At 39.0% G+C, this 23117-nt stretch overlaps 1 protein-coding gene across 5 annotated transcripts in view; it reads left to right on the forward strand.

Annotated features, from left to right (window-relative positions):
* PLEKHG1 (pleckstrin homology and RhoGEF domain containing G1) overlaps positions 1-23117 on the forward strand; it is a 188652-nt gene that overhangs the window by 137241 nt on the left and 28294 nt on the right. For all 5 annotated transcript variants that reach the window (XM_075203613.1, XM_075203614.1, XM_075203616.1 and 2 more), the window contains 2 exons: positions 18876-18976; positions 20535-20604. In XM_075203613.1, the coding sequence (XP_075059714.1) occupies positions 18876-18976; positions 20535-20604 (171 nt within the window). The remainder of the gene's footprint in view (positions 1-18875; positions 18977-20534; positions 20605-23117) is intronic.

The following is a 23117-nucleotide window of genomic DNA, read 5'->3' on the forward strand; positions in this document are numbered from 1 at the left end:
GAGCTATTGAATATTGGAACCCGAAAGAAATAAACTACTCTGTATTGCAACATACAGTGAAATAATGACTTCCCTTCATCAAGGAAATACAGTATGTGTTGTGTTCAGTCATTAGGGGTTTTCCATAGCTTCTTTATTTTGTATGTTGTATTTGTGACTAATAATACATATGCTGTGTGTGTGTGTGTGTATGTGTGTGTGTGTATGTATATATATGTATGTATATATATATGTGTATATATATATATAATATATATATATATATATATATATATATATATATATATATTACATGGCATACAGACATTGAACATTACATATTATTGCAAGCTGTTATTAGATTGATTTACTTTAACCACAAATAAACCAGCCCCCCCCCCCCCCCCCACCCCACCCCCCTTTGCTGACTTACAGGTCAAATTTAATATTCCTTATAAGAACTGTTTCCAGTATTTACAAATAAGGCATTTCCACAAAATATACAAAGATCTCTTATATAGCAGACCCTCAGGGTTGCTGTCAGAGGGGGGGGGGGGGTACAGGGAGTACAGCAGAATGGGGCCCAACAGCAGATTGGGGCCCCACCAGCCCTGGCCCCAGGCAAATTTCTTAGTGGCGGGGGCCTCTTCAGTGAATTAAGGAAGGTAGCGGGCGCCATTTCTAGACAGCAGCTGCTCTGGAGATGACAGGTGGTGTGGGGGAACCCTAATTAAGGATGCGGCAGAGGACCCCCTTGTAGGCAGCATATCTGCCTCCACTCCAAAGATGTCGAGGCTCCACAGCTGCCGCCATTTGCTTCAGCCCCAGCCCCCCAGACAGAGAGCCGCAACAAGGCAGGGATACTCCCTGCAGCATCGCTGACAGCATGTAATTAATAACGTCACAGCACTGTCAGTAGAAAGGAGACAGCAAGAAGACGTAGAGAGGTAAGTAAACTACTGCAGGGGTTAGATGGAACTGGGGATGAGGAGTGACTAGATAATTGGGGGGGGCTAATGTTGGGTAGAGAATAATTTAAAATCGAGGGTAGGGTGACACAAGGCAGGAGGGGGACCCTGCCTGTTACATTTGTACTGGGCCCTGCAATTTCTAATGGCAGCCCTGCAGACCCTAACCACTTTTGAGTCACTTAGCCTCGAGCAGGTGTCGGCAAAAGGCCTTGTATTCGTTCTGTATTCAGAATTGAAACAGTGGAGACAGCACCTAGAGACTCTCATTAGTTGGAGTGGGAGGTGGTCTTTGGAGAGAGCCTGGAAAACTGTAAGAATAAAAAAGAATGCTTGCAAACCATTACACCAGTGGTACTACATAGAAGTGTTCATTCTTCCACATATGGTGGCTCTGCCAGAACGGTCTACGTGACATAAAGCATTTAATATATACAGTATTCCAAATAGATATTCTCTTCTCTCCCAGGTTCCTCTTCCTCCCGTTTGCAGTAGTGTCCTCCACCCATCAGCAGAATAAGCTGATAAAACATATTATTTTGACTTACAACTGGGAGGTGATTGGAAGCAGCCCATAGCTCCCTCAAGTCAAGTCTTTGGCATACCCACAATGGAGTATATGACTAATCTACTACACAATTCCTCTACAACATTTATTAAAACCTGGTCATCTTTTATTAATACTCATGGGCGGGCTAGCAAATTTTAGCCTGGAAAGGCGCGACTGCTCAACAGCCTATTTTAAAAGAAAAAAAAAATGCAGGTAGCTCACTATGGGACCGTTCTGGCGGTCAGATGCCCCACAAACCAGTCACCCCTGTTAGTACTTGTCTCCAGTTGACATAAGGCTCATTGTTTGTTGTAAACCTGTTTGTTCACACCCCAATTGCATGCTTTTATACATCTTGAATATGTAATGCCCTTTCTCAAGTGTCCACCTGTTGATATGCTTATAAAAAGTAACCACACCTGGCTGACCAAGTAAATTCTTACTTAATGATACCTTTACCATACCTCCCAATAGTTTTGCTAAGGTTGAGGCTCTCCATATGAAAATGTTTGCACAGTATAAATTGGTTCAGCAATTTTACTTTTAGAACTGGTCTCGTAGAACCATACGAGTTTCCGATGGGAAACAAAAGTTCAGTCCATCCGGCAGTGATGAATCTGGTCACTCTATCTTTCCATGTTCTAGCGTGGGAGAAGGGGCACAGTCTGAAGGGGAACTGCACCTTTTAAGCTGGGTGAAGTCTGGTTGGGAAAATGCTTAAAGCTGAGGAAACCACAACCACAAATCTGATGTGATCTTTTCCCAGAGCTGGGACATTTCCCTGAGGGTGTGTGTTTTGTATGTGTAAGGAGGCATGGCTGATAAAGTTTTTTTCTTTTTATTAGAAGACCCAAAAGCTACATCCTGTTGTGAAAGGCCCTTGATGGTTTTGCTCTTTTATACTGGACTTGAGTACAAGATATTTCGACAACCCTCTCGCTTTGTAGGTTCAATCCTCTGGGCAATTGTAAATAAATTTAAAGATGGGCCCTAGAGGAAGTATTGTCCTGCTTATGGCTTTCAATAGGTTTAGGATCAAATGCCCAGTGAGAGCTATAAAGATTAGCGGGAGGAATTATGCCATTTGCATGTCGCTCATTTTCCCTGTTTGTGTAGGCAGAAGACCTGGTGTTGTTCTCTCATTCCTTGCCCAATGTCTGAGTAGGTGAGGTATCCTAGACCTCTAGTGATTCCCTCTCTAAGGGGCAACCAATATTTGTGCGGACTGTGGCCACCTTCATCCTGCTGGCTAGGGACATTTGCAGGGAATGCGGAAACTGCTTGTACAAGCGTCCCTGTACTTGGAGGGTAGTGTGTGATATTTTAGACTTATTCATCTCACCAAAAGGGAAAACATCTGGTGTTCTTTGAAGTGTTTTTTGACTGAAAAGAGGAGTGAGGGCATAACCTCTGTCAGATATTTTACTCCGTACTTGACTCTGAAGTGTCTAATGTAATTCTGAGGTAATTTCTCTTCCTTTTTTCTTTCTAATGGTTTTGAGGACTTTTTGTTACTAATCGCAAGCTTGCTGACAGGAGAAAAGCGCATACAGTATGTCGCAGCTACAGACATTGTGAGGGAAAATCTGAGGAGTGCACAAGCAGGTTACATTGTTATAGTCTCAGCTGTGCTCACGGTCATGCACGCGTGACGGTCCCATGCACAGGTGCGCACACCCAACTATTCTACTAGAAGGCTTTGTCCTATACCCATCAGCTGTACATAGAGACAGTTATATCTAATGTCATTATGAAAGCTCGCAACTGCATACACAGCTGGAATTATACCCAATATTGCAGATTTGCAGATCCTGAAACTTGTGTGGTAGGGGCACAGGGCAGGGCCATCTTAACAACATTACGGGCCCCCGGGCAAAGCAGTGCACCGGGGCCCCTAGATATAGATATATAGATGTATACAGATATAGATATAGATATAGATATATAGAGAGAGATAGATGTACTTGCTCAGTGACCCTTGTAGGTTTTCTTTGCAGGTTTTTTTCTGTTGCAGGATTATTTATTCTCATTAAAAGCCGTGCCTATGGGGCCCCCTTGTCCGTGGGGCCCCCGGGCAGCTGCCCATCGTGCCCAATGGAAAAGATGGCCCTGGCACAGGGGCAAGGCATGTGCCTTTATTCTTTCCAATTACCTCTAGGCTTGATATGATCCAGCAGTTACTGTACCCCCCCCCCCTTTCCCCCCACACCCTTATTTCTCACCATTTATTTATTTAATACAGTATGGAACATCTGTATAGTAAGTTGCAGCTGGAAGTATTTCAGTCTTCAGTATTCTGATATCTTGATGATGATATAGCTGCTTACATCCATGCTTACATAATAATCTATGGCTATGCAGGAATTCTGCTCAGTGTAATAACTTTTCCTGAGGCATCACACTTTGTGTTCTGCCAAATAACCCTTTATGTGAGGGCAATACACATCTCTGTGTGTGTGATATTTAAATATCCCTGTGGTCTTACAATCTGCCTTTTTTCCAGTGTCAAATACATTTCTGGTGCTCTGCCAAATATCTTGCACAGTGAATCTGTGGATGAAGTTGAAAGTGGTTTTGTTTAGTATTTTATGTCACTGTACAATCTCTTCTTGCAAGTAATATGAGGGTGGTCTGAAGCTGGATGGACTTGGCAGAATGTTTTTTCAAGTAGAGTTAATTACTATACCTTTATTGGCTCTGTTTTTGTTGTAGAACATAGCGCTGCAAAGGCAACCTGTGGTTATCCAGCTGGTTTTGAAATAAAGATGAGAGCAATGCTCTATCAGGATTTACCTTTGTACACTTTTTTTAAGTAAGAGTACATCAAAAACTACTTATTTGTAATTCTAGCCATTTGTTCTAATATTATTTGTTTTGTTCTTTTACCATGTTGGATGTAAAAATGTTTTTAAAACCAGCTGAATATTTGATACTGCAACAGTTATTGTCTAATTGTTACATAGTTACTTTTTGCGCCTACGTATTTTAACTTGGCATAACATGAAACGTAAGTTCTGCATGCATAGAGTAATCGATAGCAACCAATCTGATGAGTTGAATGGTTGCTGCTGGTTACAATATATTGGTGCTATTTGTTGACAATAATCAAAACCCAACTTTGAGGGAAGTGAAGTAGAGTTCAGCTGCTCCAGTGTAAGAATCTGCAGCAATCCCATAGCTGCTCTGCAACACTGGTAAAAGAATTCAGTAGGTAAGATTGGAGTGCTTTTAGCTAGAGGAGACCGAAGTCTTCCAATTGAACAAGTGAAACTTATAAGGATTAAAAAAGATACAAATTGCACTTACATTCAATGACTTAAGCTGGGTACACACTACACGGTTTTCGTCCAATAATCGGCTCAAACAGCCAACATACGACCGCTCGTTCAAAAGTCGGGTCAGTGTGTGCAGTTACACGATGGTCAAAAGTCTGCCCAAATGGACGATTGTCGCCTCATTTGGTTGGTCGTACCGTTTAATATTTTTGTTCCAATCTCGTTTCCGCTGTGTAGTGTGTATAAACTTCCGACCGATCCACAACAGTGAGTATGAAATTACAGTCATTGCTCACGACAACATGGCTGTAAAAAGTCGTTAAAGGGACGTCCGCTCTTCCCTTTATCGTCCTAAACAAGGCTAGTGTGTATGCAGTCCATGGACCGAGCGATCGGAACATCGATCGCATGTAAAATCGCTCGGCATAAAAAGTTGGTTGAAATTTCTGTAGTGTGTACCTAGCTTTAGGCTGACTACACACTACAAAGTTTTCAGACGATTATCGGGCCAATCACACGATAAACGAGCGTTTGGCCCAATATCACATTAGCGTTTATGCTGCAACAATGAACAATTATCGCTCCAAAGCACATCTTATCATTTCATTTTATTTTTAAACCAGACTAAAAATGTTGTTCCAGTTCTGCAGTGTGTGACCAGCAGTGTCCATAGATCTCTATGGAGTGTGTAGAGTCACATTCTTTTCAGCCGATGATTATGACCGAAGAAGAGCACAGATCTGCCGGTAAATGATATAAAACGTGTTTAGTGTGCACAGGTGAATCAGCATGCTGACTTTTTTTTTATGCTGTCATTGTAAAATCGTTAGATATCGGGAGAAATTTCCTGTAGTGTGTACCGAGCCTTAGGCAACAAGCCTTGGACAGTTATACATTGCTATATTAATGGATCTGGGATGACCCATCCAGGTGCTCCCGTGCTTCATGTTTCAGAGGACTCCACCCCCTTTGACAGGCAATTAATTAAGGAGACACTAAGAGGAGTGTTTTTATATTGATTTTGGCAGTAAAGATTGAAGGCCATCACACCTTTTGTTGCTCTTAGATGTTTGACCATAGCAGCTGGCATGCAGAAACCAAACTGGTTTATATATAAAGTTAAAAGGGAACTAGATCTGTTAATCCTCAGCTGATCTGACATCCAGATAAATGATGAAAGCCAGTCTAACCATGGAATACACAGTCACTGATTTCATCGATTTGAGCATCAGGTAATGCTTACTTCACATATGCTTTCATGTGTATTGGCTTCTTATAGAGTACTTTTCATGTGACGTCCATTAGATTAAATGAGTATCCTAGAAATTCAAGCAAAATACGTGAGGACAATTTGAAACCCTATTTAATGAGTTTAGTAAATCCTAATGTATGATTTAATTTGGTAGTTATACTTATTTTGTTAGGTTATTATTTTGCAATAAGAGATTTTAAGATTCCTCACTCGACAAATAGTTATGCAAAACTTTAGCTCCCCAGTGGTGTAACACGTGATCACTGGGCCCTATAGGAATATATGTCTATCCACCCTGGAGGCCCTCGCTCGGCCCTTATGAACACGTGTCAAGACCAGTTCATGTAACAAACCGAACCTGTTTGGGCGTTCAGTTCTAGGAGCCGCTAAAAAATTATAATATAAATATAAACAAACATTAGTTGAAGTAGATGCTGCAAATAAAGAGGCATACATAGTCAATGTAAGAGACCCAAGCGTATCAAGACATATGTCTGGAAAAGAAGACCTCAAATGGAGTAGAGTGGAATCTTGAACTAAGTTAATACCAGGAACAAAGTACTGAGATGCTTGGGGGCATGCAAAGCATTAGGTGGGTAAGGGAGGGTGAGATTTAGAGCAGTAGGTAAGTAGTTGGCTCAGGTGCAAGTTATACATCAATACAAGAAGGAGAGAGGATGAGAAAAGTAGGGGGAATATAAAGGAGGGATTTAAATAAGCTTTGTGTCATTGGAAGCAGTTGCAAACTTCTGTAATGTGCCTTGAGTATAAAGTCTTACTCCAGACACTAACAGCAGTCCTTACACTCTACCTATTTTTAGTTATATCAGCTTACTGAACCCTTTGCTTATGTATCTGTAAATGCTGTCAACATTTCCTTTTTGAATTTAGTATTTAATGATTTGCACATAAGTCTTAGATACATATACATCAAAATTGGACACCTCTTTAAGGGTCATAGTGTCTCCATGCTCTCACTGTACTGAACTTGCATGTGAACACACCTGACGCACCTCTCCGTGCGCAAGGGGCCAGAAGTGCAAGATATCGGCAACTAAACATGTGGACGTGAGTTGTGCACATGAACAGTATGACAAAATTTAGGCAAGTTGCATTTTTATTTTAGTGACTCTGTCAGGCCTAATATGTGTAATATTATTCAGTGTAAATAAAACAAAAATATAGTTACCTAAAATCTTGAAGTGGACAATAATTTATGAAAAAATTTAATGGACAAGCTAACCATAAAAAAGAAACAGCTGCTTAGGTGAGGGATCAAGCTATAGGTCAGATGTGGGCAAGATGCAGAGTGGTTCATTGCACTATGATTTTGAATTAGACTTTTTCAATGATGTGGGAAGTATGTGTGAAATGAAATAGTTTGCAAAGGTGAGAGGTCATAGAAACTTTACACGTCTATGCCCCTAAGCGGTGTGAAACAGGCAGAACATCCTATCTTCAGTCAAGGACTTGAAGGCTCAAGACATATTGCTCTATTTTATTGCTGCTAAGGAAACCTAATAAGAACTGTCAAAGCAGAAGTGCACATTAATTTAGCTCATGTAGAAGTCTGCATCTGCATTTTAAGATATTTCCACAAAAAATAAGCTTTTTAAGCTCAACTTTTTTATTTATTTTTAAGGAACTTTGTGACATTTCAGTGACCATTTGTTTTTGTTCTCTAATGATGTAAACATGGTGATAGAACAAAGGCAATCTCAGATTTTCATTAATGTTATATAGCATAATAGAGAAAATAAAATGGTTATGATTTGAAATCACACCTGCATGTTTGTGTAGTTATTCATTCTTTTATATGACACAATCCTTTTTGAATTTAACACTTTGAAGTCCCAGGTCTGCACTGTATTCCATATCTAGGTCACTGATATTCCTTGACCTCCCAGCTGACTTGTAGGGGTGCTTTTACATTGTAGTATTAAACAAATGAAATCGAATTCTATTGACTGATGTACAAACATAGTGCAAACTAGTGAACACTATATCATGTCAGCCCTGTTGTGGGGCCACTGTACAACGCAGAACTCCTAAAACACTCGTGGTGACCCAGTGCAGTCCCAAACTACTCACCTTTTCTCTGGTCTTGCACGGTCTCCCAGCATCCTCAACTGTACCAGGAAGCTGTTATACACAGTTTATTGGCTCCCAGCACTCTGGTGAATGGCCAGTGGTATTTACCAATAAGAGTGGGGCATTCTGACTGATGAAGAGAGTTGAGGAAAATGCTTTCTTGCCCCCATTGCCAGCTCACCTCTGCTCAACTGAGGCCTCTGTCATCTATAGTGTTGTCCACCATTATTCTAGAGCAGGAATGTCCAATTATGTACAAGAGTTGGACTGTATATATGTTATAACTAGATGCTCATGGACTAAATTTAATTTAAAAAAAAAAACACGTTGTATAAGAAAGTCTATAGAAATTGTTTGGAAATGTAAGGGGTACAAACCAGTCGAGGTTGAATACAGTTCCTAAGTAGCCATTTGGAGAGTCATACATTGCACCATGATGTCTGTTTGCCAGCTGTTAACTGTATGTCCACAAATATTGAAAGGAAAGCACATTTTATTTCCAGGAAAAGCTTATGAAATATACAAGGAACATAAGCTCAGGCCTTTCTTTTTTGCCTATCTATCCCTTATTGGGGCAACTCTTCCAAACTCAAGGCTTTATACATGTCTAGGCTATTTTATACACTAATATTACCTCTCTAATAAATAAGGCTGGATTTTAGCAGCTTCTAAAGATTCAAAAGTGTAAACTGGACATAAATTTCCTTTGTTTGTGGCAGAATTACCACCATTGCAGGGGTGCGGCGGCTGCTGCCTGGAGGTGAGGGGGCCACGTAGCAATCTCACACCCTGCAACTGGTGGTAGTTCCACCACTGCCTGGGACATTTTAAAATTGAAGATGGATCTAATCATAGCCTCAACAGAATTTAGACATTCACTTACAAGGTGCAAATAGCATCTAATTTGTTGTAGTTTCTTAATACTCCTGTTTCAGTGGCTGCCTTATTATATGCAACCTCCAGTTCAATGGCTCAGCATTGCTGTTCCAGTTACATAACAGGAAACGTTTGCTAAGCAGCTAGTTGAGTATTTTTTATAGGCTTATCTTTGCATTATATTTTTAACTGTAAGATTTGATTAGGATTGGAATGAGTAAAGAAAATACATCCTCCGCCTGTTCTTTGTGAATGACCTCTATAGGTTTTCAGTTTCTGTTTACTGAATTTTGACCAAAGAAAGTAAATGCAAAATTCTTGGATACCCAGCGAATGAACTTCCGAATTCAAGAGAATAACATGAATGTACTAGACAACCACAGTCATCGTATTATGTTTTTATAGGATTTCCATCACGTACTGAAAATAACCACCTAGTGTCAGCCAGCATAGTGTTATACTTGTACTGTGTGGGGCCCGTTTAGGAGCTTTAGTTACAGTGTACATCACAAGTCCTATAACACACGGCTGGCTGTCCGTCTGGATTTTTAAAATGGTCTATGTGAATTGCAGATTAAATTGAATTTAAATGTTTTCATTCTTTCTCAAAGCTACATTTGCTGAGCCAACTTTCTATTTAAACTCTTAGAATGCTTGTTAAATCCGTCTCCTTCTGATGATTTGCATAAAAAATCTCAAACTTTGACTATCCCCAAAGTAATATATTAAGAGTTGCTTGCAAAGTGTTTGCAGACTAGTGGTTCTCAAACCTGTCTTCGGACCTTGCCAACAGTGTCTGTTTGTGGATCTGCAAAACATGCATTGTTGTTGGGAATTGATGACCACTGTATTAGATGGTTTCAGTCTATTTTAAGAAAGCATGGATTCAGTTAATACAATAAAGCCATCTAGCTAAGGACTCTAAAATATTTCAATGCAGTGGTGTATACCATCCAAATATTTCATTGGATGGGCTTCACAATAAAATAGATGTGGTTGGCCAGAAAGTGTGCGTAATTAGGTGAATTGTGATTGTGCATACTGCCCAACTCTAACCTAATTAGAATTGGGACATTGGGTGCACATAGCCCCAAACACACAAGAAGGGGGCACGGCCAAGCTAAATGGGGGTGTCACGTTTGGGTGTGCCACCTTGTTCCTGGCAGTTCATCACAGTGCTTCTTGAGTCCTGGGTCACCCCCAGTCTTATTCCACCTCCCCTGAAAACACCCCTTCAATACTGCACACACCTGACGCTGGTACGCGCGGCAGTAAAGGGACATTCGTCAACAGAGCACACCTCCCAGGTGTCCTGAAATCAGGATCGGAACAGATGGGAGGTAAAGATTGTATGAACTGGGGCATTGATTGGTTTCCAGGCTTATTTTGTCCTGATTTTGCCAGGATAACTAATGTAAATTATGGACAATGTAATGTTTGGGTGTATATGCTTGGGCTTATTAGATCATTTATACTGTCTCCACCAAAATAAATAACATGTAATAGTTTTTACATAATTTTTAATTATACTGGCATATCTCAAAATAAACACGATATATTAAGCAGGTATGTGGGAGAAGCATGACAACCCACTGTCTTAATAGGAAAGTTACAAGAGGCAACCCTCTGGAGCTGATCAGTTATTTTATAGCATTATTTCTTATTCCAATGGTAAATCATTGGAGGCAGAGACTTTATTCTAGCTGCCATTTTATTTGTTTAAAAAAAAAAAAGTCTGGGCACCTTTTGTAATCCTGTACTTGCTAAAAAATCCAGACAGCAATTGTAAAAATGAAAAGAGAAATGCTGATGTGAACTGATCATTATCCTTTGTAACCTTTAATATGTTTATTCTAGTTGTTCCTTTTGCAGCTGTTTAAGCAAAGAGCATGAAGTTTACACGTCTGTTAAACCGTGATCTCCCAGTTCTTTTCCATTCCTGTTGGCCGTTTGGTAAAAATATTGTGTCCACCCTGTAACATAACCATAGAGATTCTGAGCTCTCTTGAGCACTGAGATCTTTACACAGTGTATGGTGTAATTGTATTCATTCAGGCTGCATATTATAAATTCGCTATTGATTAGTAGTAATCTGTAGGCTGGGCACACACTGCATAAATTTTTCACCAGTGTGTTACCTACACTGTTTGTACTAACGACTGGTGGGGGGGGGGGCGGAGGGGGAGTCACGATCAGCATGCTGATTCATGTGTATACATTATACACGTTTTAAAAGATTTATCCTCCAATCTGTGCTCTTCAACTGTCCTAACAGTCGGCTGATAAGATCATAACTCTGTAAATGGAGAACATGATTGTATATACACTGTAGGATTGGAAGGATATTATTCCTTAGCTGAAAAAGATTTTATGTTCTGCTGAACAATCAAATGAAATGACGTTCGGTGCTTTGGAATGACTGTCATTGATTGTGCAAGTGTACACACTAATCCAATATCGGGCCATACGGTTGTTTATCAGGTGCTTGGTCCGATAAACCTGTCGTGTGTACCCAGCCTTAGTGAGTGTGAGTAGCCAGGGTGGCATTAAAGTACCAAAATGTACATTGCATTATCTTTTTTAATAAGCCAGCAATGTAATGCCATTGTTTAACTTCTTGTACAAAACCCTCTCTTTGATATGGGAAACTTGTTAAACATGTGGAGCCCCATGTTATACTAATCACAATTTTAATGCCAAAGAATAGTTTAAACATAGACATAAAAATGTTTATTTGATGAATTCCAGATGTAGTACTCCTTCAATTTGTGAAGAAGATACACAGTATGAAGTTACAGAATAAGCTGGAGAGTATCACAAACTTTAGGCAGTGCAAATACTGGAGTTTATTACAAAATGTAATGTTACTGCTGGACGTAATTTTTGCACATCCTCCCCCAGTGTTAGTTTGTTTACTAGATTAATTCCCAGCTTCTTGCACATGTAAAAAATACAACCATGTTGTTTGCTCGTTACCTGCCATTTAACTATAAACTGTATTTGTTCTCTTACTATTACAATTAAAAAACATCTTTCCATAAATGTAATCCCATACGAGGCTTTCCAGCGCTGCAGGCCACTAGTTGCTGCCATTTGAAATGTCAGAATTTGGTGAATAGGATTACTGCGGTCTTCACCCGCATAGCACTCTATATAGACTCTTTTTACTCTGGCTCACACAATTCTGCACAGTGAAAAATTGTAACCCCAATCTCTCCGTCTCTCTCCTCTCACATTTTTTCTTGTACAATTAGTCAGCATGGTATTTTTACATCTGCATATATAAAAGAAATACTGATTTAATCTTCATTTCACCATGATGTAAAAGAAAAGTGTTTTATGTAAATGGTGATGTTTGTATTATTATGTATATACTGTGTTCTGGATTTTGTATTATTTTGCATATAGTATTCACATTAGGTCTATTGGTTTTCATTATTTAAAATGTTCTCTCCTTTTATTTAGCTTTATTTACATTTTTCTCCTTTTATTAATCTGTAATATGACCCCTCATTAGCAGCGGAAGCGTAAATACTTTTCTTAAAATTAAATAAGCCACTTTTAAGAATAAATGACATGGGAAAACATCATGACAAATATGTATGATATACTATGTTGCAGCATGTTATATTATCTGCAAAGTATCTTTATACACGTGATATATTATCACATAATTGCTTTTTTTATGTTGTAAACATTGTATCTTTTACTTCGATGCTCATATTGATAACATGCCTTTTTTTTTCCCCCATGTCCTCTTTTTTCCTATGTCGTCTTTTAAAACAATGAACTCAAGTGTTATTTATGTTCCTCAGAGATTCATGAAAACTCATGTCACTTTTTGCCTTGGGGTGAAGAAGATAAGTTTAAGTAGAAAACAGGTGGTGTTAGGAGAAAAACAGACGGTAGGACTAGGAGAGGGACTACATACCAATGCATGCTCATAGTAACCTGTGTGGTTGTTGATCACCCACAGCTCAGAATTGACATTATCTTGAATCTTAACAGCTAAAACAATATTTAGATAAAGGACCCATTGTGTAATAACAGTTAATGGAATTAATCAAGGCTAAAGCTGGGTACACACTACAGGTTTTTAATCCAATTGTCGTGCCGATCATACGATAAACGACCGTTTTTGGTAAGATATCACATTAGTGTGTACGTTCCTGTGATCATGTTTTATCATGCCAAAGCACATTGAATTGTTTGATTTGGTTTTATAAACTTCCTTAAAATCACGATCAATGATGGATCAATGTTGGACACATGTGAAAATGTGTATGTACTCATGGCCAGCAGTGTAAGCAGATCTCTATAGAGTGCAGAGGCCTTTTCAGCAGATGGTTATGACAGATGAAGATCACAGATCTGAAGCTAAATCATGTAGGTGTGTACAGATAAATCTGCATGCTCATTGGGGCTTTCAGTCATTGGTAAGATCGTTACAGAAATTGCATCTGCAGTAATTTTCTGTAGTGTATACCCAGCTTAAGGCTGTCGACAGTCTAACAGATCTACTCAACAAATTTTGCCTTTGATCAAGGTGGCCAACACTCCCCTGCATATTGGCACAACAGCTAAAGTGCAAAATCTGATGTAAGTAGACAGCCCCCACCCATTGCTAAATTTATAATGTGGGGTGAGATCTTGATCAGTGTAATCACTGAATGTGTTCACGTTTTCCATGCATGTTAGTATCCCAATTGAACAGTCATTGGGCATTGGTGGTGAATGACCTGATCCTATTGGGCCTTGTTAAGATGGTTGGCCGATGACTGGCGGCAAATCATGACCGTCATCTGTTGATCTCCCTTTCAGCAAAGACCATATATCATAATATCATTAGCATTAGACTGGCATACATGGTAATTTGGAGCTACTTTGATTTCTATTGGCCAAACTGTGCAATAAATTACTGTGTGTGTGATTATTTTTCGATCTCCCAGTTCTTTTCCATTCCTGTAGGCCTTTTGGTAAAAATATTGTGTCCACCCTGTAACATAACCTTAAAGATTTTGAGCTTTCTTTAGCACTGAGATCATTACACAGTGTATGGCAAGATTGTGTTCATTCCGGCTGAGAATTATAAATTATCTATTGATTATTGACCAGCCTTAGTGAGTGTGAGTAGCCAGGTTGGCATTAGAGTACCAAAATGTACATTTGCTTGCTTAATAAGAAAAAGATAATGCAACAATGTGATGCCATTGTTTAACTACTTGTACAAAACCCACTCTTTGATAGGGTAAACTTATTAACCATGCGGAGCCTCATGTTATACTAATCACAATTTTAATGCCAAAGTCTTTTTTAGTCCGAGGATTTAGTCATCATCTTCTAATCAGTGGAAAAGGAGGCCAATTAAAAAGAGATCACAAACTGATACTTCATCTTTAACATTTTGGATACAACTCATTCCAAGTTTTATTTCCTCATGTATGTTCTAAAACTACAGGACAGAGCATTGAATCTAATCATGTAACAACAGAAATTTTTGCTGTGCTAAAGTAGAAAATCTGCAGTCATTACAGCTAAGCCATTATTAGTAGGGATGTGCACCGGCCACTTTTGGTGTCTCGTGTTTTGGGTTCGGATTTGTTTCGCAAAACACCTGACGAAAGGTTTTGGATTCGGATTTAAGGTTTTGGATTCGGATTTATTTTGAAAAAAACATAAAAGTTTTAAATCAAGTTTTTGGGTTTATTTTCACTCCTACGCTATTATTAACCTCAATAACATTCAATAACAATCATTTACACTAATTCCCAGTCTATTCTGCAGAATCAGTGAACTTTGTAATATTGCAGTACCAATGGACTTATACTGCAGGATTGTTTTTGGATATTTTTTTTTAATTTCTTTTTTTTATAATTTTTTTTAAAATTTTTCGTGCTGTGCTGTCTCCTAAGGGCACAGCACAAGATATAGCAGGACAGAGGACCACCTAACACACCCTCCCTCTACCCTGATCAATGCCCGAGTGAAGATGGCGGCGGCTAGCGGGGAATTTATAGGATCCGAGTATCGCGAGATCCGACAGCGGGATTATGACTCAGAGCCTCGGTTTCAGTTTTGCAATTGGCGGGAATACCCGGATCTGTCTCGGATCCGACTCGGATCGGCAACGTTCGGGTGGGCTCGGATTTCAGATATCCGAGCCCGCTCATCTCTAATTATTAGGCTACAAATTGTAATGTACATCAATAGAACATGTAACATGGAAAAAGCTTAAACACTTTGCTAGTATACAATTGTACCAGTAAGAGATTGATGTACAATTGCCAATGTATACATGGTAACTGAATTAAAATGTGTTAGTTAATACAAGCAACATCAAACATAATGCAGATGTCTATGGCTTATATAAATAGTGTATTAAATAAAAGAGTTGTGTAGTCTACAGTTTGACAGTACTAAATAATAGAATTTATGAGATCTACAGACTTCGTTTATTTGTGTTACTGAAACTATATCCTAAATATCTATTTCAGTATGCTGTGTTTTTGTTATTTTGGACTGTTTATTGGAATATGTCATGTATCTTTCCTTTCACCTATTAATCTTCTGCCATAAACCGGAATCTGCTTTGGAAGAAAAAAAAAAGGAAAATGGGGCCAGATAAAAGCGAGGTCATCTTTAGGACTCCTGCCCTCAGGGATTTTCTTCTGCCTTGCTTTGCATACATAATTTAGACCCAGACTTGGGATCTGAAAAGAACTGTTGCTTGAGGCAGAGTCTCACAGGTGTAAATAAATACTATGTTTCCAAATGACTCTGAGCAAGGTGAACACACAGCAACTTGTTGGTGGAAAATGCTGCTTGTGGAGTTTCCCACACACAAGTGAAAAGTTACATTGTGCAAATAAAACAGGTGATGTGCTGACAAAACAGATGCAGCAACATATGTAATTGTAACCTAGTTATTTATTTTCATTTTTAAAGGAAAATAAAACTTCTTCATTAGGGTATTTTATTGTGTTACCACAAAAATGACCCAGTCATTTGTGTGCACTCACACTGCATACAGGCTGCCATCTTCCTATGGATTTAGTGCCTAGGAGTAGCACATAGATGAAATAGCCATAGGCAGCAAAAGCAACAACACTACTCACATTTCTAATATACCAATTCAAATACTCCCCATCACCTCTGCCCCTCCAGTGATATGCTTTTCTACAAAAATCCCTGGTCTTGCTTCTAGAAGTTCTGTACTTGCTATACTGTGTAATAAAGGAGCGAGCACACACACATAACTGTTAGCTGATGCTGGGACGGTGAAACCCTGAGTTTGTAGAGAAGGAAATCAAGTGGGAGCAACGGGCTGTGGCAGGAAATAATGATTGCTAGCCACATGCTGTAATAATGTGTCGTTGGCCCAATATTGTAGTATGTACAGCGCTGAATGGTCGGGTGGCATCAAACCCAGACTGGTTAGATCCACATTCTACAGGTGTGGCCAAATTGGGCTTTGATCCTGTTGTAGAGCATTTGAGCCAGGAGTAGCTTGTGTGTATGCCTTAATTTACTCATGTAATTTTATATAAAGTGCAATTTTCACTATCTGGTGTTATTTCCTGGACATTGTTATAACATGGTAATATGCACCCCAACCCCATTGCTTCTTACCGCAGCAGATGGTATGTGGGCATGCCAACCTCTACTCCTCAGACTGTGACATCAGCACCAAGCTCCCAGCTTAACACTGACATGGAGGAACAGCATCCAGTAGATTCACACGTAAGAAGCTACTGGCTGCTTTTCATTCATATCAGTGTCTGGTGCTCCGTGTATGAGCACCACTAGGGCATTAAAAACACTTGATGAGTAACATTATTTCACTCTGTGTTCTAGGCGCCCCCTAGCCATTGGCATCTTTGGTAAAAGCCTAGGATCACCTAATGGTAGCACTTGAAGCTTTTATATTGCCATTCTCTCTGTCTTTGTGTGTCTGAACAGTTTGTAGAAGTCTACTCCATTGTAAATACCAAATGCAAAGGTTTGGCTAAATGATAGTAGACAGTGTTGTAGTCAGTGCTGTATGTCAAGCTGAAGAGTTGGTAACAGGTAGAATAGCTCAGGGTCCTGTTTAGTGTAAGGTGTGCATTACTGATATTACCTGTGGTCTACAAAGGAAGGTATGTATTCTTGCATATAATACAAACATATGTAGAAGGGTTTTGCCCAGAAGGAGTAAACCAAATAGAGAAATGGGCTTGTGTGTGGAATCTTACATTGTATATATCAAAATGTAAAATAATGTGGTACACACAAATCGGAAAGTAAAATACAGAATTCATGGCCGTGTAATGTCAACTGTGGAAATGTGACTTTGACCTTCAGACAATGTGTAGCCAGTAGAATACTTGGTTGTTGAGGAAGAGCTATTAGTAGCAGCTTATATTGCCATTCTATAGATCACTTCTAAGACATCACCTTAGTAATGTACTGTTCTGGAGGCCATACCTCCAAAACACATAAATAAAATAGAAAAAGTTCAGAGAAGGGTTACTAAAATAGTGCATGGACTGCAAAATAAAACTTATTAGGGGAGCCTTAAAGAGCTGAACATGTATAACTTAGAGCAGTGGTTCCCAAACTGTGCGCCTAGGCTCCCTGGGGTGCCTTAGAGATCTCACAGGGATGCCTCAGCCAGGGCCAGGGGTAACCATAATGGGGGACTACTTGGTAATTATTTTGGCTTAGGGGTGCCTTGAAAATTTTTTGGAGACCCTAAGGGTGCCTTGAACTGAAAAAGTTTGGAATACACTGGCTTAGAGGATAGAAGGTACAACAGTGATTTGATAATAGTGTTTGACACAACAGACAAACAGATGTATTAAAAACCAACATATTTATTTGCTTTTGTTTTACTGTAAATGCTCTTTGAAACATGTTTTCCTTAGTGAAAAAGTTATAACAGAATGTTCTTTTTATTCTATGAAAAGGAAATGTGGTTCAGATGTAATGAACTGAAAGTATAAAAATAACGAGATATTTGCTAATTAATAATTGAGAGCAGTACTGGGCAAACTCTAATATTCGTGCAAATTTCATCAGTCAATTGACTAAATTGGCTTGAAATCCGTACATGTTGGGTTTTACTGACAACTAAGGGGGAACAAGAACAATTAAGGGAGGCAATTCAATTGTGCGCAAAGTCCCGTTGAAGCCTCGCATGATGAAGTTCTGCAGGATGTTACAGTACTAAAACATAATTGATTTTCGCACACACCTTATAGAGGTGCAAACAAAATCGGCAATGTTTTGCTTACTGTAGTGTTCGGAAATGCACGCAGGCTGGTACGGGATTTAAAACACAATTGAATTCCTTCCAAAATGTCTCCATTTAAATTGTTCCAGTTTGAACATATACTCCATTGGTGGGTGCGATAGCTATGTGTGTGCAGTCCTCAGCCAACATCATTAATTTATTTATTTTATAAATGTATGTAAGCAACATAAATTTGTAGGATATAAGAAAATCCATTTGTGTAAAGGGAGCAACTTCATTTACGGTTTTGTGTTTTTTATAAAAAAAAAATGAAAAATATTCATTGCAAGAATAATACTGTGATACTTCAGCTGTTAGCGGGATGCTAGAGTATGAATACACTTCTGTGTATGCAAATAAAGATCTTAAACCATTTCTCTGTTTAAAATGATCTGCTCTGTTTCTGTGAACAGATAAGTATTGTAACGTTTCAGAAGAGATTCTGTTTATCTACAATGGGAGCAGTGAATAGACAAACATAACCGTCTGAAACTGATATACAGATTTTATACCGCACAATTAACTGTAGTCCCTTTAAGAGACCGGCAAGAGGTTCTTTTGTCTTCAAATTTCTATAAATGTTTTCTCCTCTTTGTTTTTTTTTTTGTAGGATTATCTCAACTGTATTTCTGATCAAACTAGGCTTTCCCTAGGGATAGAAGAGCGGTCGGCACTGTTTGGTAATATACGAGATATCTACAATTTTAATAGGTACGTTGGTATCTGATTTAAAACTATATGAAAATAGAGTCTAATAAAATGTGTTTAGTGCACTGTAGAGGTTAGTACTACAGTACATTACCCTGAAAAGTGTGTGTAAATAACAAGTTTTTTTTCCTAATGGATTACAAATTAAATACAAACTATACTTACTTTAATACAATTCTTTGGGCAGGGCACTTCATAATAAATTTCCATTTTTTTGGGTGGTTGGCACAAAAAACATTATTGAACAAAACTGTCAGGACGCATGCAGGAGACAGACATACCAAGTAGAGGAAGATTCTATTCAAGATTAAACGTTTTGCCCATAATGCTAGACGCAAACCTAACTTTGCTCATCTTCCTAAGAACACTATGGACCTCATTTAGAGTCGGACGCCAAGTCCGTTTAAGAAGTGTATGAGTGGGAGTGTGCCGCAGCTTGGTAGGGTATTACGAGTGGCAAGCAACCCCAGTTGCGTCCCACTCTTACTACCCTACAGAGCTGTGAGCAGTTCCTGCAGCTAGCTAACGCTTGCGCCACCTAATTCCTGCCGCACAGATTTAGCCCTATTTTGCTGTGTGTTGCATCTGCGCCTCACTGCGACTAGGATGTATTTACATGTTCACGCCTTCACAATTCCGCGTTCCTCCCATTCTCTGGTAGTGATTCGCAAGCTGTCGCAAGTATTAATTGCATCCAAGATGCAGGCGGATTTGGTGCTCTCTGCACATGCGTGGTAGTGTTTTTTTGGTTAGATGCACCTAAAATGGACTTTGCATCTGACTCTAAATGAGGTCCTATATCTACAGTGACATATGGCGGATGGAGCATCATTCTGTGGGGAGGTTTCTCTGTTTCAGGGCTGGGTAATTTTGTCAAAATTTAGGGCAATTCTAGAGGTCGGGAAAAGATTTGTTTTGGCTGTACAGTGACCCAAAGTACAAAGCAAAAGCATCTTTGGAATTTAATAAGCAGTAAAAAATCATTGTCTGGGAGAGGCCCAGTCAAATTCCAAACCTCAACCCCATTGTGAATCTCTAGAATGATTTTAAAATCTTGTGGTTTGCAGACAGTCCCTATCCTACCTGAAGAAGTATTGTAAAGAAGGATGGGCGAATATTGCAGTGTATAGATGTGCAAAGCTTACATAGATTTACATAAATAGATTTACATCTGTAATGGCAGCTAAAGGGGCTTTGCTAAAAAGTATTAAAACCAGACTCATTATGACCTGATTATATATTTGTAATTAATTAAGAAAAACTTTTACATTATATTTTATTATTCAACTGTGCAGCGTATGTTGTGGGTAGAAATTCCTGAATGACCTCCATTTTGACCCCATGTTGTAATAAAATAAAATGTAAAAAATTCCAAAGGGGGTGAGTACTTTCTATAGTCGCTGTGCACGTGGGTATATAAGAACTTATGGTGTTTGGGTTTAACTGATCTAAAATGTGGAATAATCATACATTTAAAAGAGGCACTGGATATTAAAACATAGATCGCATTGTATACCATTATTAATGTATAAATATGTATTTTTATTTAAAAAAATTTCAGTGATCTTCTTCAAGACTTGGAAAACTGTGACAATGACCCTGTCGCAATTGCTGAATGTTTTGTTTCAAAGGTAAGGTTTGTATTTTTCTTTAAACCTTAGTTACAGGTGTCTTGTTCACTTTTGATTTTCCCACAACCGCTACATTGTGCTTATTATCTGGAGGTTCTGGAGATGGGAACTACTATAAATACACCTCTGCCATTATACACAAGAAGCTAAAGGCAGAGAAGGTCACTGGGACCTCCAGATAAATGGCACACACATGAGGGTTCTAGGTGAGATGAATGGCCACCACAACATATAGGGATGAATGGCCACCACAACATATAGGGATGAATGGCCACCACAACATATAGGGATGAATGGCCATCACAACATATAGGGATGAATGGCCATCACAACATATAGGGATGAATGGCCATCACAACATATAGGGATGAATGGCCATCACAACATATAGGGATGAATGGCCATCACAACATATAGGGATGAATGGCCATCACAACATATAGGGATGAATGGCCATCACAACATATAGGGATGAATGGCCATCACAACATATAGGGATGAATGGCCACCACAACATATAGGGATAAATGGCCACCACAACATATAGGGATGAATGGCCATCACAACATATAGGGATGAATGGCCATCACAACATATAGGGATGAATGGCCATCACAACATATAGGGATGAATGGCCATCACAACATATAGGGATGAATGGCCATCACAACATATAGGGATGAATGGCCATCACAACATATAGGGATGAATGGCCATCACAACATAAAGGGATGAATGGCCATCACAACATATAGGGATGAATGGCCATCACAACATATAGGGATGAATGGCCATCACAATATAAAGGGATGAATGGCCATCACAACATAAAGGGATGAATGGCCATCACAACATAAAGGGATAAATGGCCATCACAACATAAAGGGATGAATGGCCATCACAACATATAGGGATGAATGGCCATCACAACATATATCGGAAAGGGAGACTGAGCAATTTGGGCTTATTGCTAAATCAATCTAAGAATAATTTAGCTTGAAAATGTAATATTATGATCATTGCACTATACTAAAGGTTGTCTGATCAGCCCTTTTAATATTCAAATTGACTAACATGCATTACCCTAAATGCTGAAAAATATTGTTGTTGACCTGACCTCATTCACATTCCCCTTCTGTTCCTCTGAACTGTTGGATCTTCTCCAATGTTGCCACCCATATGAGTATCCATATTGGATAGTGATGCTGTGGCCTAGTAGGTGCAAGCAGCAGGATTGGTCACTGCTTGGCCCAAGTGTGGCCAATATAAGAATGTGCTGCAGGTACGGGAGAGGGGATACTATCAGTTGCTCTTTATTCCTCTTGTTTGCATAGTACTTGTCTTGACTGTGCAATGTAGAATGATACTTGAAAGACTGACAGGATTATCACACAAATCATTAACTAAAGATAAGCACATTGCAAAGAACCAAACCTTGTGTACTGCAATGCTTGCACACATGTTTTGCAGTTTATGGTCAACAGTTGACCATCGATTCAGTTCTGCCTGCAGCACTCGTGCATAATTTATCTAAAGGGAAAAATAATCTGTATCCCTTTTATTTACCAATCAACAGCCTACAAGACCTATCAACATTTCGAATTACTACAGATACCAGTTCTGTAACAATTTTACCAGTTATTGAAATCCCCGATAAGTATGCCGATTCATGCGTATATACCTACGCAATTTACCTTCAGATCTGGGATCTTCATCTCTCATAACCATTGGCTGAAAATATCGTGACTCTGTACACACTCTACAGATATGTCTACATTGCTAGTCGTGAGTTTATACACTCTTCAACATTGAAAACCAAATCAACAGATGTGATGTGTTTTGGTACGATAACACATGATCGGTGGAGTGTACGCACTCATGCAATATCTGAACAAACGGTCGTGAATTGTGTGATATGCGAGATAATTACTACTCCGCTTTAGTTAGAAGAGATTTACACACTTTCAGTATAGGAATCGGCACCAACAAGTTGGTCCAATTTCTACTGTGGGCAAAACAGTTTCTTATTGAATTATGTGTGCAGCCTAGACTGATAAAGGATACGATCCATAGATTCAAGCATGGGATGGGATGACCAGGAGTGAAGCCTACTGTATTCTTATCTTTGAAACTCTTTATGTGCTGAGTTCTATAGAACAGAGGATATCCTGCATAATTCCTGCAATTGCATTGACTAATGGTTATTATAGTTTTAGACATTGAATATTACTTTCAAATTAAACAATGCTTCATGGTTATGTCCTCCCAAAAGTAGAGAATGTGTTTTATAAAATATATTCAGTAATTCCATGTCTGATGTGATCAAATTGCTTTCATTATCCACTCACTGTTCTTTCAGTTTAAGCCTATTAAAGCCTTATCAATGGAGTGCACTCCACAGGAGATGTAGGACATTTGAATGCTTATTTCTGAGCACAATTCTGCATGGCATATTGTTCTTCGTTTGAGGGATCCACTAACAAAGCAACAGATGCTCATATGCATCACTCAGC

The sequence above is a fragment of the Mixophyes fleayi genome, chromosome 3 (genome assembly GCF_038048845.1).
Source record: "Mixophyes fleayi isolate aMixFle1 chromosome 3, aMixFle1.hap1, whole genome shotgun sequence".
Taxonomy (NCBI): Eukaryota; Metazoa; Chordata; class Amphibia; order Anura; family Limnodynastidae; genus Mixophyes; species Mixophyes fleayi.